This window comes from Gavia stellata, chromosome 1 (genome assembly GCF_030936135.1).
Source record: "Gavia stellata isolate bGavSte3 chromosome 1, bGavSte3.hap2, whole genome shotgun sequence".
In the NCBI taxonomy this organism is placed as follows: Eukaryota; Metazoa; Chordata; class Aves; order Gaviiformes; family Gaviidae; genus Gavia; species Gavia stellata.
The window spans coordinates 60375672-60388451 of NC_082594.1; the positions used below are offsets into that span (position 1 = coordinate 60375672).

General features: G+C 37.8%; 1 protein-coding gene across 2 annotated transcripts in view; it reads right to left on the reverse strand.

Moving 5' to 3' along the window:
• Positions 1 to 12780, reverse strand: part of NALCN (sodium leak channel, non-selective) — a 242430-nt gene that overhangs the window by 142422 nt on the left and 87228 nt on the right. The window contains exon 9 of one of the 2 annotated variants that reach the window (XM_059818762.1): positions 10157 to 10243. The exons of the other annotated variant lie outside the window; for it this stretch is intronic. Coding sequence (XP_059674745.1) covers positions 10157 to 10243 — 87 coding nt within the window. The remainder of the gene's footprint in view (positions 1 to 10156; positions 10244 to 12780) is intronic. 2 annotated transcript variants of the gene reach the window in all.

A 12780-nucleotide genomic window follows, 5' to 3' on the forward strand; every position in this document is an offset into this window, starting at 1 on the left:
ACCTCTTCAGTTAGTTATCCTTAAAACAACACCCAAGCATGGCTCCCTCCATTCTGTACAATCCTCCAACATCACAAAAGTCTTTGCACCCTTGAATAACCTCACTCACCCTGGTATTAAACCTGAGAGCATGCAATGCATGATCTCAGCATCAGACCATGAAACTATTGTTCTGGTGAGCCACAACACAACCTTCACATTATTTTGGATACTCAGAACTGAAAAAAACACATAGAAATAATTGTGCTTGAAGGACACAGGGATGCCACAGGGGCCCAGAAGAGACAAAGGGCCAAACACTATGTAAAGTGGACATGATCTATCTGTTCCAGAGAAGGAAGTATGAAAGGTCACAGTCCATGTCAGGTGGCCTCTGGGCCAGGTATCCATCCTGGCCCTCTTTAGCTAGAAAAACAAAGATAACGAGTCTATAAAAGGGAAGGCACACTCTTACTGTGACAGTTCAGTTTTGTACATTGTCTGAAAGCTCTGAGACAAGAACATAAAATGATTATATCTTTTTGTATGGAAAAATTAAAACAACAAACAGAAAAAAACCCCTCAAACAGCAAAATACTTGTCCTGAATACCAAACTAAATCTCAGGCTAGAAATCAAAGTACATCTATGCCAAAGAAGGGTTGCAAAGATGTGCTGTCTATCTGTTCACATACATTAAACATGAAGAAACTCAGTGTCCTTCCTCCACATGCCACATTGCTAGCTTTCCTCTTCACTCCTGTCAGGCCTCAAAGACCCTCTTCTCAAAGGTCTGAGGCAAGCAAAGGGAAGAAAGTGAATCCTAGGAAGGGGAAGCAAAATTGTGAGGGAAGCAGCTTGAAGATCTGAATTTACTGTAGTGCACTGCAGCCTTCAATTTGTTAAAATGCATAGGTCAGCTGAAGATGCTTCTCTCTAGCTGGCACTTTAAGAATTCACGAAGCATAAAGAATGTAGACTTTGACATGACAGTGCAAATACTTCTCTGTGTAACAACTGCATTTATGTCAATGAAATCACTCATATAAAAACATGATTCTCTAAGCTCTAGGTACCTTCTACTGATTTCAGTAGGATTTAATAAATGCAAAATACTTATGACAATTCAGTATGCATGCTTGCTGAAGTGGGACTTAATTTTGCTTTAAATCTGCACATCAAAAATATGTAATATAGATTATTATGACTTACTGGAGCAAGAGGAGGTAAAGACTTTGGCTTTAGAGATTCACCCCAAAAGAACTGGCACACCTAAAATAGGAAAGTAGACACCCTGCACTCTGATGCAGTCTGTAGAGTGATGGGCAACACCATATTCAGATCCTCAGATGCCCTCTGGCAACGCCCATCTCTTTCTATTGTCTCTGTGCCACTATGATCCTACCACTGGCATTTGCTAAGGGCTTAAAGACACATGAGATAAATCAGGACCACATTGATTCTCAAAAGAGTCAGAGTCAGTGTTCAGAATACCAAGAATATGATAAGAAAAGCAAAAGACTTTTCCTCATAGATTTTTTTTTGTGAGATATATTTATGAATAATTGAAAGTAAAAATTTTAATCTGAATATGAAATAGGCACTTAAAAAATTCAGAATTTAGTAAAAGCTGTTTGTTTAAATACCTGTTAGCTCAGACTCATCCTACTTATGCTTAGGAACTTCACTGAGGTGCTGAGAAGGCCACACAATTTATGTAGCCTCCCCATGACAATGAAGAAATACAGACAATGCAAGAAGCAATTCAGCATCCCCAACATGTGAATTATCTTCAGATTCATGATGGGAATCACTCTCTCCACTGACCACTGAGGAACCCAAAGGATTAGAGATCCCAACAGTAACGAAAAGATATTGCAAAGTGATTTTTTTTTTTAAGTTTCAAAAATTTAAAAAGAACATCTACAAAGAACAATCTAATAATGTACACAGCTGTAGTACATCACGTTCTTTGCAGTCCTGGTGAAAAGAGACCTTTCTTTGAGAAACACTAGAAATATGGAAAATATTGGGGGGAAAACAATTCACACGAAGAAAAAAATCCCTGCTAGTTTTATTCTAAGACTCTGCAGTCTTCCACTTTGCTCAGATTTGTCATCCAAGTTACAGCTCTAAAGGAAGTCATGCTGCTGCTGCTGCTTCCAACGCTTTGATTGCTGTAATTGTGCTGAACACAAAAAAGCTACATGACAATTTAAATACCTGTTTTCAGTTTGAGGGGATTTGAAACACTGGACATATTTAACCCCAGCAATAAAATTTTCTAAAGGAAACTCAGCTGAACTTGAATTTTAGTGGCATTACTGAATAGTTTCTATAATCCACTGACACTGATGTGCCCCAAAATTTCTAAGTGCAAATTATGGGTACAAGCTGTACTGAAGTCCATTGCTGAAAAGAATGCTAGAAAAATGGTCCACTCTTCCTGTTGAGATCAAAGCAAAAAGACTGAGGGTAAAAAAAAAATATCCACATAGCTGAAGCAGTCTTTTAAAAATATTATAACAACTTGCGTATTTTTATCGTGGAGATTTTTAGCTTATTAATTTGACCATGATGTTGGAAGAACTGAATGTCACGACTTAATGCCATTTATTCGTGAACTGTACAGGCCTGTGTGAAAGAGGGTCAAGATTTATAAAAATTCTTTATGCAAAACTTACTACCTGTGGAGCAGAAAGTTCTTCTGGGGCCTCGTTTGAAAATTAATAGGAGTTACGCAAAAGGTTCTACTTTCAGCTTGTGCAAAAATGAGGGGAAGTTCAGAGATCTTGACCGATTATTAGTGTTAGCCAAGGTTTCCATAACTCTGACATACAAAGATTTTAGAAAACCTACTGCATCAGACGAATTCCAAATACTTGTTCCTAAATCTCCCAAGGAGACGCCAAGGGCCTGATGTGACCGTGTTTTCTGCTGCAGCAGGCCCCCCTGTAATAAAGAATACTGCCAAGGAAAACCACTACCCTTTTATAAGCTTAATCATAGTTTAACACCTATCTATCTGCTTTGTCTTTGCGACAGGATTCTGATACTTTAAGTCTGCAAGAAAATTACATGTTCAAGCTGAGGAAGTCATGTTCATGAAATCTATTTGTTTAAAATGCAAAACAGTGAAATCAATAATATGTTTTCTTTCTTTTTTATTTAGTTTCTGTGGTTAGATTGCTAGAAACTGTGGCTAGTAATTTGCTTTGATTGTAATGAACAAGAACAGATAGTTCAGCAAGTAAATGGAAAACTATGGAGAAGAAACTATGAACATAAAAGAACTATGTCTCTAGCTCGTTAACATATGTGCTTCGGTATAATGGTTATAAAGGAAAAGAAAGCAGGCAGGCAAGAAAGAGGGGAGGAAGGGAGGGAGGGAGGGGGAGAGAGAGGGAGGAAGGGAAGGCAGTGGGAAAGAAAGAAGGAAGGGAGGGAGGGAGGGTGAGAGGGAAGGAGAGAGGGAGGTATGTTGGTTGTATGGCTTGCAGACTGGAAATATGCACGCAGTTCTGCACTCCCTTGAAATTACTTTTCTTTTAGATGCCTGTATACAATAGCAGAGAAATAGAAGCATAGACAAAATTACAATAGGAATCTAATAATCATTAAGTTAATTAATGTTTGTTAATGCCAGAATATTACCTATGTGAGATTTTAAAGTTGTCTTACAAATGACAGCCTTGTCACCAAATACACAGTCCTTCCTGATATTCAAAGTCTATTTCCCTTTCTGAAGTTTCCTCATGACTGATAATTCTATTCGTATACACAAGCACAAACATAAACCAACCATCCCCCATACTTGGTGTTTATCATCCTCAGATGCTCATGTCTGCCCTCTTCTTGCTGCTGATTGCAGGTTACAACAGCTTGTGATCCTGTCATTGTCAAGTTTTGTGGTTTCAAATTCTTTGTTTTATTGAAAAGGAGCATCCATCTCCAAATTACAACCAATCATTTTTGCAGTACGTTTTTTGGAATTTCTGAGTAATCTCAGGAAAATCAGCAAATTAATTCCTGAATTGTAATCAATTAAAATGCTTCATAGTTACTTTACGTAACTTGTTCCTACAAGATGTTCTGGAGGCCAAAACGATAAATGCATTCAAAAAAAGGCTAGACAAATTGATAGGTGATAAATCCATCAATGGATACTAAATATGATGGCCTAAATTTAACATCCATTTCAGAAAGCCCCTAAATGAATGATTGCTGGAGTCCAAGATAGAGAATGAGGGCATAAATGGATATTCAGAAGCTCAGAGAAGGATGATCTATATATGCCTACTTCTGGTACTGGCTGATTTTGGAGACACAGCAAATGCATTGTTTGTCTGCTAGCTTTATGCATTCTCTGATATCCATATTGTGGGGCTTACTATTTTTCAGGTCCCTTTTAGTAAAAAATGGTAATTTAAGTATGCAAAAAATGTATATGGGCAAAATATGTTTGGTTCTCTGGTTTTATGAGATTATCTTTTTAATTCATATCAGAAAAAGACAGTGGTTTTCAATACTGCAGAAGCAGCTCATTTACATTATAGTTGCCCTGTACCCTCCTTCCTCCAGTTAAACAGACTGTAATGATTTCAGCTGTCTGAATTCATGACTTCTTTTAATAACATAAACTGAAGTGAACACCAGTTTACATTACCAGCTGAGGTGTCCCAGGAGTAAACTCACTGCCTCTTCAGTTGCCATTGTTACTGTGGTTAAAGCCCCTGAAAAAAAGGAGGCGAGCAGACAGCAGAGGATGGTAACAGCTTTACCTTCCTCATCTGAAATGGCATAAAGCTGAAACTGAGCACACATTTAAGGACAGCTCATTTTGTGAATCCCCAACCAGAGTCCAAGAGTTAGTCAGATGTTGGAGTTTCCACCCCTTTATTCCATTCACCACACTTCACCATTTCTTCCCGTACCCTATGTACAAGTGGAAAATACTAGAAGTGTCTCTTTTCTTTTTTTTTTTTTTCTTTTCATAATGCCCAGGATTTACTATCTTCTCATACTCAGCTGAGCATAGGAAGGTTGGATGGGGCTGGACTTTATTTGTGCATGTTCTTCTGTTGCCAATGTGTTTCGTTTCCCTGCAGAGTCTTCCATTCCACCTCATTTATTTCACCACTTTTACCTCACCAAAACTAACAGCTTGCTCTTACATTTACACTTTGCATATTCTGCTCCTGAGTCCCCTCAGTAAAACTAATACAGTTGTTTTCAGCCATTTCAGTGCCAAGTACATCACTGAATTATCCAAGCTTCTGTTAACTGATGCAATTTCTAGGCTTTCTAAATGAGAACAGGGCATAGAAAAAAGTACATTTTTTTTTTAATGACAGCCTCAGAAGTTTAGAATTTGGAATCAATTTAATCTGCTTCTGAATAAACTCATATAATATACTCAAATAATAAACTCATTCAGATCAAAACTTAATTTTAGCCAACCGAAAGAGATTTTTCTTTCACTGTAAGAGAGGATTTCAGTTAATTGGAAGATATGTATTATATATGTATTTAATTTAATGAAAGCCACTGAAGGTAAGAAGAGAACTCAGTAGGCATGCCTTTTGCTTGATTCCAAAGTTATACTAAAGGGCAAATTAGTATATAAATAGACTACCACACTTTTCTGGTTCACCAATAATTACTTGCATGAAAGAGAAGAGAGGAAAACCCACTTGTGCTCTCTTCTGTTACTCCTGCAGTGAAAATCCCTAAGTACTGTTTTATCTCATTTCTCTCTCTCTCATTCAATATATCTATTATGAAACTGCTAAAACACTCAATTCCTGCTTCTCTGGCCATGTCTCCTCCACCCTCTATATGTTTTCTCTCTTTCAATATTACTTTTGATCTTTTGGTCTCTCCTTCAAGGTTCTTTAAAATTCTGTAATTGTACAGAATTCTGTAACACATTCTGGTAATAATATGTAGCATGAATGACTAGCTTTTTTTTGAGGCAAAAAGATATGATTAAATTTAGGACATTAATCATATGTTCAAGAGCACTGTCATCATAATAATGCCACTTGCTTGCTCAGATCATAGCTTTGTGACCTTCTATTTCTTCCCTAGATGGAGCACATATGATTAAAAGCGAATACAGTATTTTTAATCTGTTGAAGATTTTATTATCACAGTACAAGTGCATATACAGTTTGTGAGTAGGTAACCACTTCCATTAATGCTGACACATCACACAGTGTTCCCAAGCTTTTTCTGAATATCATTCCATCTCCAGCTGTGCGTTTCATTTCTGCTGGACATACAATCCAAAAAGTATTAGCATGAATAGGGAATTGCTGTCTGGCTCATTGTTTCCCACAGGAACCACAGTTCCAGACTTCCACTGTTCATTACCAGACTAAGTATTGAGAAGACTGAAGATGTCATTACTTGGTGTTAGTAATACCAACCACAGGTTCACAGAAGACATGTGAGTTAAAACTTTCCAGTTCAGCTTTAAATCAGTATGCATATTTTACAAGTCTTTGTGGACAGAAAGACAAAGAGAAGGAAGGAGTGATAAAAACAACCTCTAAAATTAACAGGAAAGGAATAATAAGAAACACAGTGTGCCTTTAACATGGGATTAAAGGGGTAAATACATGCTCAAAGAGTTTTTTAAAGGATTTTTTCTGGAACCTGGTGCTCAGTTTTTCTTTATTTGTGAACTGAGAGCTTCCTACTGTGCTTGTAGGAGTAAACCACGGTAGGCAGGAAGTTCTAACGCACTACAGCGTGTTAAAGTAATATCAACAACAGCAAAATAATGTGGCCATGTGGGAGCCTCAGCATGCATTTGTGCCAAATGGTTCATGTTGAAATGGAAAACACAATGATTATTTTTCAGTGACAAAAGAAAATCAATATTTAAAATCAATGCCAGTCATGGGGAACAGTGAGAATAAGTAACAGAAGACCACAAAGCACCTTTGGGAACACTCAGAAGAAAAATGCAATAAATATAAACCCATTATACGGAAATAAAAGCCTCTTTGCCCCACATTAGGATAGATTTGCAAGTCAAAATCAGAAACCATACTGATACTAATTTTTCATGTTGCCACATCCAGCCACCTCAAAAACCAAATAAAAGTTAGGTGTCTGAGTTAAAGTTCTTTGAAAACACCAGATTAATGTCCATCTTTCTTGCCCGTCTCTCATGGTTTAGTCTTTCTTACTTCTAACTACTATGCTGCTGTATACAGGAGCCCCTTGCAGATCCCAGATCTGTATGCACATGCTGGTTCTGTTCTGCCTGTATGCCATGTGCCCAGTGGAAAGGCAGGTGGGCTCTCGGGAGAGACAAGAGGGGGTACCCTGGCAAGCACAGCGGCGCTCACCTGCCCAGCAGTTTAGACATACCAAGGCACACTACTCACTAGATGGGATTCTGAAACTCCTTTGTAATCCCCTCTTTGCAGATCGGCTGTGACAGAAGTGTAAAGACACAGTTAGCCTGCTTATTTGTTTTACCTAATTGAGCAGTTTGCTGAAACTATGACACTTTTGTGGGAGACAAAGCGAATTACAAAGGCTCTGCCTTTGTATAGAGCCTATATGGTATCCTGTCTGAATTATTGTTTGCTCAGGAATAGCAAACCTGAACTGCACCTGCACCAGACTTGCACTGCTCCATGTGCCATTGCAATGTTCTCCCTAGGCTAGTGAGGCCTGCCAGGCTGAAACCCCTGACCTGGTCTGTGCGAGTAAGCATGGCTGTCCAAAGGCCAAACTAGTAAAACCCAACAGATCCAGCTAGTCCATGTGAAGAGTCGTCCAAAACCTGTATTAGAGAGATTTTTATGTTACATACCACACATAAATCGCATTATTCTTTCCTCCATCACTCCCTGCTTTAGAGAGCTGGATGTATCTATTTGCCAACTTAGATAGAACAAGCCCATCTTACTGGAGTGCCTCTCAAGTAGGTTTAAACACCACAGTAGCCAAATCTGGGAGGGATACACTTTTTCACCACAAGGAATGTGAACTAAAGCAAAAACACCTATTAAGTAGTTTTCTCAAGGTCTACAGGAAATTTGTGCTTGGCCAATAAATCAAATCCAGATCTCCAGAGTCCCTCTCCACTAGCCACTAGGATATTTCCTCTCCCAATGCACAGTATAGTTTGTTGAGGAAGTAAATTCTAAATAATCCAATACACTGAGTAAATAGAGTTTCACCAAGGCACAGACCCACACCCATGTAACTGTTGAAACAGAACTTTCAATAATGTTCCCATTCGTATTTGGAACAGTAATATTTACAGAGCCCAGAGAAGAATTAATAAAACCACACTTACTGAAAAATTTAATTAAAATGATAGAGGGCAATAGAGAGTTTTCACTACCTTTTTCTAAGAACTCCATCCTTCACAGGATATTGAATGACAATATACTTAGCTAATAAAGGTCAGAAGAATGCATATTAATTGAATGTGTCCTAAAGGCAGGATATATATTCTCCAATATGATTAACTCTTTTCTAGATTCAGATTTATGCACCATGTTCCTCTTAAGTAACAAAACCCACCCAAACCCTTAGAAAATAACTACCACATCTCTCACTAGGGACTTAATGCATAAAGAATGCTTTAAATATATTGCAAAGGTTTTAAATATATGAATTTTTTAGGAAGTCTATTTTCTTTTTACTTTGGATTGATACAACTGAAACAATAATGCATGCTGAGATGGATAAAGGTGTGTGTGTTTATTAAGACTTTGAGATTTTGCTTTCTTTGGGCTGTATTTTAGTCTATATTTAATAAGAGCAATGCCTATTTTGGGCACTATCCTAATAAAACAGAATTTTAATGCATCGCTTTCCTTTGGATTGTTTTCCTTGGATTGACATCCAGCAAGGTCATAGATTACCAGAAACCTTGCAGATGTTGCTAAAAGGGATGAAGAATGAGAAGAAAACTGCTAGTTGAGTTGCAATTACAAAAAGTTGCAGCACCCACTGATGCATGAGGTTTACGTTCCCTGGAACACAATTTACTGTGTGACCACATGATTCCTAAAAGTGGCAAGAATGCAATACTGTGGACAAAGGCAGACCAGGTAAGTCAGATGCTATCTTAACTTTCATCTGGAGGAGTTTTCATTGTGAGTTCAGGTACATTTTATCCATGTACCTGTGACTGTTACTTGAGAACACCAAAAATTATGTTCCTGTTGCTGTCAAAATCAAGAATTAAATTTGGGAAGAGGAATTATCAGTTAAGACATATGCTATAATTAAATATATGGCAGTGGTTTGACAAAGCAGAAATATTTGAGAATGAACAGCTTGTGGAGAGGATGAAAGGTGCTTGCCAGCTTAGTGTTCAGCAATGTACACCCTGCCAACAAGCACGTGTATTTTAGTTTACACATTAAACCAAACATAACCAAAACTGCCAGCAAACATCATGCTATCAGATTGCTATAGTAGATTTGGCTTTCTACTCTGAAGCAAGTTTGTTTCATCCAGAAGTGACATTATTTAACTTGCAAATAAAAATTTGAGATGCTGTACAATGTGTGGTAATAAAAAGGGATTTATAAAAATATTACTTATCTTAATCTGGATTTATTTAAAAAACGGGCATAGAGTTTTACAAACTCACCTATATCCAAGTGAGAATATTAAATCTGTAAGTTTCAAACACTGTATAGCTTACTACCCACATGACTCTTCCCCCTTCTTCTGTGAGCCTATTTTCAAGATGGAACAAGAGAAATGAGGTACTTATGTGTTTATTATGATTAGTCATGCTTCTTGGCATATGTTACTGTATTTTGCAGTTAATAAACAAGCATTTCTGTTGTGAATAACCTTGAAATGGAATCAGTTTGTATATTAAGTCTGAGAGATAAAGGATGATTACTTACGTTATTTTATATTTAAAAAATCGAAAATCTTTCTGTCATGAGCGCACAAAACAGAGTCTTTGTAAGGAATGCATTTTTCTAATCTTCTCCCTTTGGGTGTGGCATATCTTTTTTAGTTGATCTGTGATTTTCAAGAACAAGCTTACACTGCAGAAAGCAATGGATTTAAAGAAATTTATGACAAAAGCTGTTGTAGCTATTTCTCACCACAGTCTCCTTATGCCAACATTTGAGTGGTGCTGGTTACACACACTGATTTATTAAAAAGCAATGTCATACCTGTAGACATGCAGGAGCCCTGCCCTGGGGTTTATTCACATCAACAGCCACAAGCTGCCAACCTCCAGCAGCATCTTCATGAAACATCTTGAAAGGGAAAATTGTTGTCAGAAATGTTTTACGTGCCAATAAATACAAGTGAAATCTAATACATTCCCCTTAAGGACCTGCATACATTTTGATGATAGCTAGTTCAAAATAAGAGGGAAATGGTTCTTACTGCCTCAGAAAAAAATCAACATGCTCTTTTTCCAACATTAATAGATTCTGAATTTTACTCAGATAACATCAAACACAAAGTGTCTCTCTTAGCCCTAATGTGGAAACTGATTCAATTAATCTCTGATCAGTATCATTAAGTGGTGGTACCTGTTCAGAATAAATTCCTTACTAAAGTAAGCTTATCCTGAGATAAACAAATACATTGTGACCAAAAAATTAGTTTCATGGTGCATTTGGAAGTAATAGACAACCTCGTCTTTTTTACTGGCAAAACTATTTTGCTCCAAGGATCAGACTTTAATTTTGTTGCACTGATGCATATCAAGAGTAGCTGTACAGTCCTTATGTACTGTTACCCGGAGTTTATAATTCCTGCAAAGAGCTGAATGATATCCAGGCTCTAATGACGTCAACGGAAAAGGCTCTCTTGATCACAGTGGTATTCACATTTTACCAATAACCTCTGGAAGCGTAGGTGTAGGCATTCTGGCTTTTTTTTTTTTCCCCCTCAGAAATTAGGACATAAAAAGATGCAGACTGCTGGGCATAAGGAACAGTGAGAAATCATGTCTGGAAGTGATTAACACTGTCCTTGAAAATGTCCTTGAAAGAAAATGAATGGCTCTAGCATTTTGAATTGCCACCTGAGAGTCTGCATACACTATGTAATGAAGTGTGGTGAAATTCCCACCTCACTCCCACCTTTTCCTTGACACCCAGCACCCAAACAAGTCACCTCAAGAACACAGCCACAGTAGTGTGGTTGAAGCTTAAAAGCCATCCTGAGAGAAGTGCTCATTAGACTGGGGACAGTGTCACACAAATATGTTTGTAATGCTGCTGAGTCCTTACGTAGCATCTCTGCATCAGGAAGAGTTGCCAATTCAGATCAGCACTGAGTTACTCCTCTTTGTACCATGCTTTAATGTGCAGTGCTGAAGTGCTTTACAAGAACCTCCTTTTGTCCTCCTCCAGAGACTCCTTCCTTGACCTCGCCTCTCGGACACTCATTTTCTTTTCTATAGGACTAAGTTTCGGGACCAGTTTAATAATTTATGAAGTGGGCAAAAGAAGCAAGATATTGTTGCTTTTTCTTAAGGTTATTTCATGCGCAAAAGCAAGGTTTTTAACTTTCATCTGGTGCTTTGAACAAGAAACCCTGCAAGAGGATTTCTGCCCTTCTTAATACAGAAAAAGATAAATCGTTTTTGCAGTTCAGTAAGCTGGACTCCCTTTATGTCCCATTATAGTGACTCAAGGAACAAAGTAACCATTCGCTTGCCTGCAGCCAACACGCTATTTTTATTTTGCATGATGCAATTTATATTCGACATGTTCATATTCTTCACCATGATGACATTATTTTGGGACTTTCTTTTATTCTTGAAATGCCTTAATGTTGGCTGCTTTTTGAGTTTCCCTACATTGATCTCTCTGTTCCAGCTTCTAATTCAGAGAATGTAGGTTAAGCCTGTATGGCTCAGGACTTTGTCCCATCAGAGATGAAATGAACATTACGTTCCTCAGGCTAAGTATGTGTCATGTGGAAAAGTCCTTTTTTTTGTTAGATTTTAAATTGATACCGCCAAGTCTACTTTGACAAAGACATACATAGAGCGGAAATTATTGCCACAAAGTCTATTTGAGGTGAAAAACATAGCAGCAGGCAGAAAAAGACTAGATTTACATATGGATTACAGGAATATCCAAAGGAATATCATAAAATATTTAATAAATAATTTTGAAACACTTAAATCCTCTGGCTTAAGAAAAATAAATAATCTCTAGCTACAGAGGTTAGAAAAATTTTCCTCATGGGTATGTTTCTCATATCTGTCTTCCTAAGGGCTTTTTGCAGGCAGTCAGTACTTATAGATGGCAAACTGCACTGGGATGGAAAAGCCTGGCCTGTTGTACATTCAAGATACGTAATACGATTGTTACAATAATGAGTGGGAGAATTTAAATCTCAACCCATTAGCCTTCATTTTTAATACTAGGTCTTTCACACTACCCTACCCACAGGTAGCACCCTTCCTATCATGGCTTCTTCATACCCATTATCTCATATTTAGGGTCTCACCTTCTGTGGCTACCTCAACTATTAGCATGGCTCTTTCATTGCCTCAGCACATCATTCCTCCTTGGTCTCAACATGCCTTTCTCAGTACCAGGACCAGCTTCCCCAAACACTTCAGCTACCCTCTGACCTCTCTTCTTCCAGCTACAGCTTGCAATTTCAGCTCTTCTTCCTTAGCACACAAAGCGATATTCAATAGCAACCCTAATTCCAAACCGACCAATGACATGATAAAAAAGCATTATCCTACTTCATTAAAAGAAAATAAAAACATAGCGATAACATACCCAGCCATATAGAGAACCATATTACAGTCTTCTCT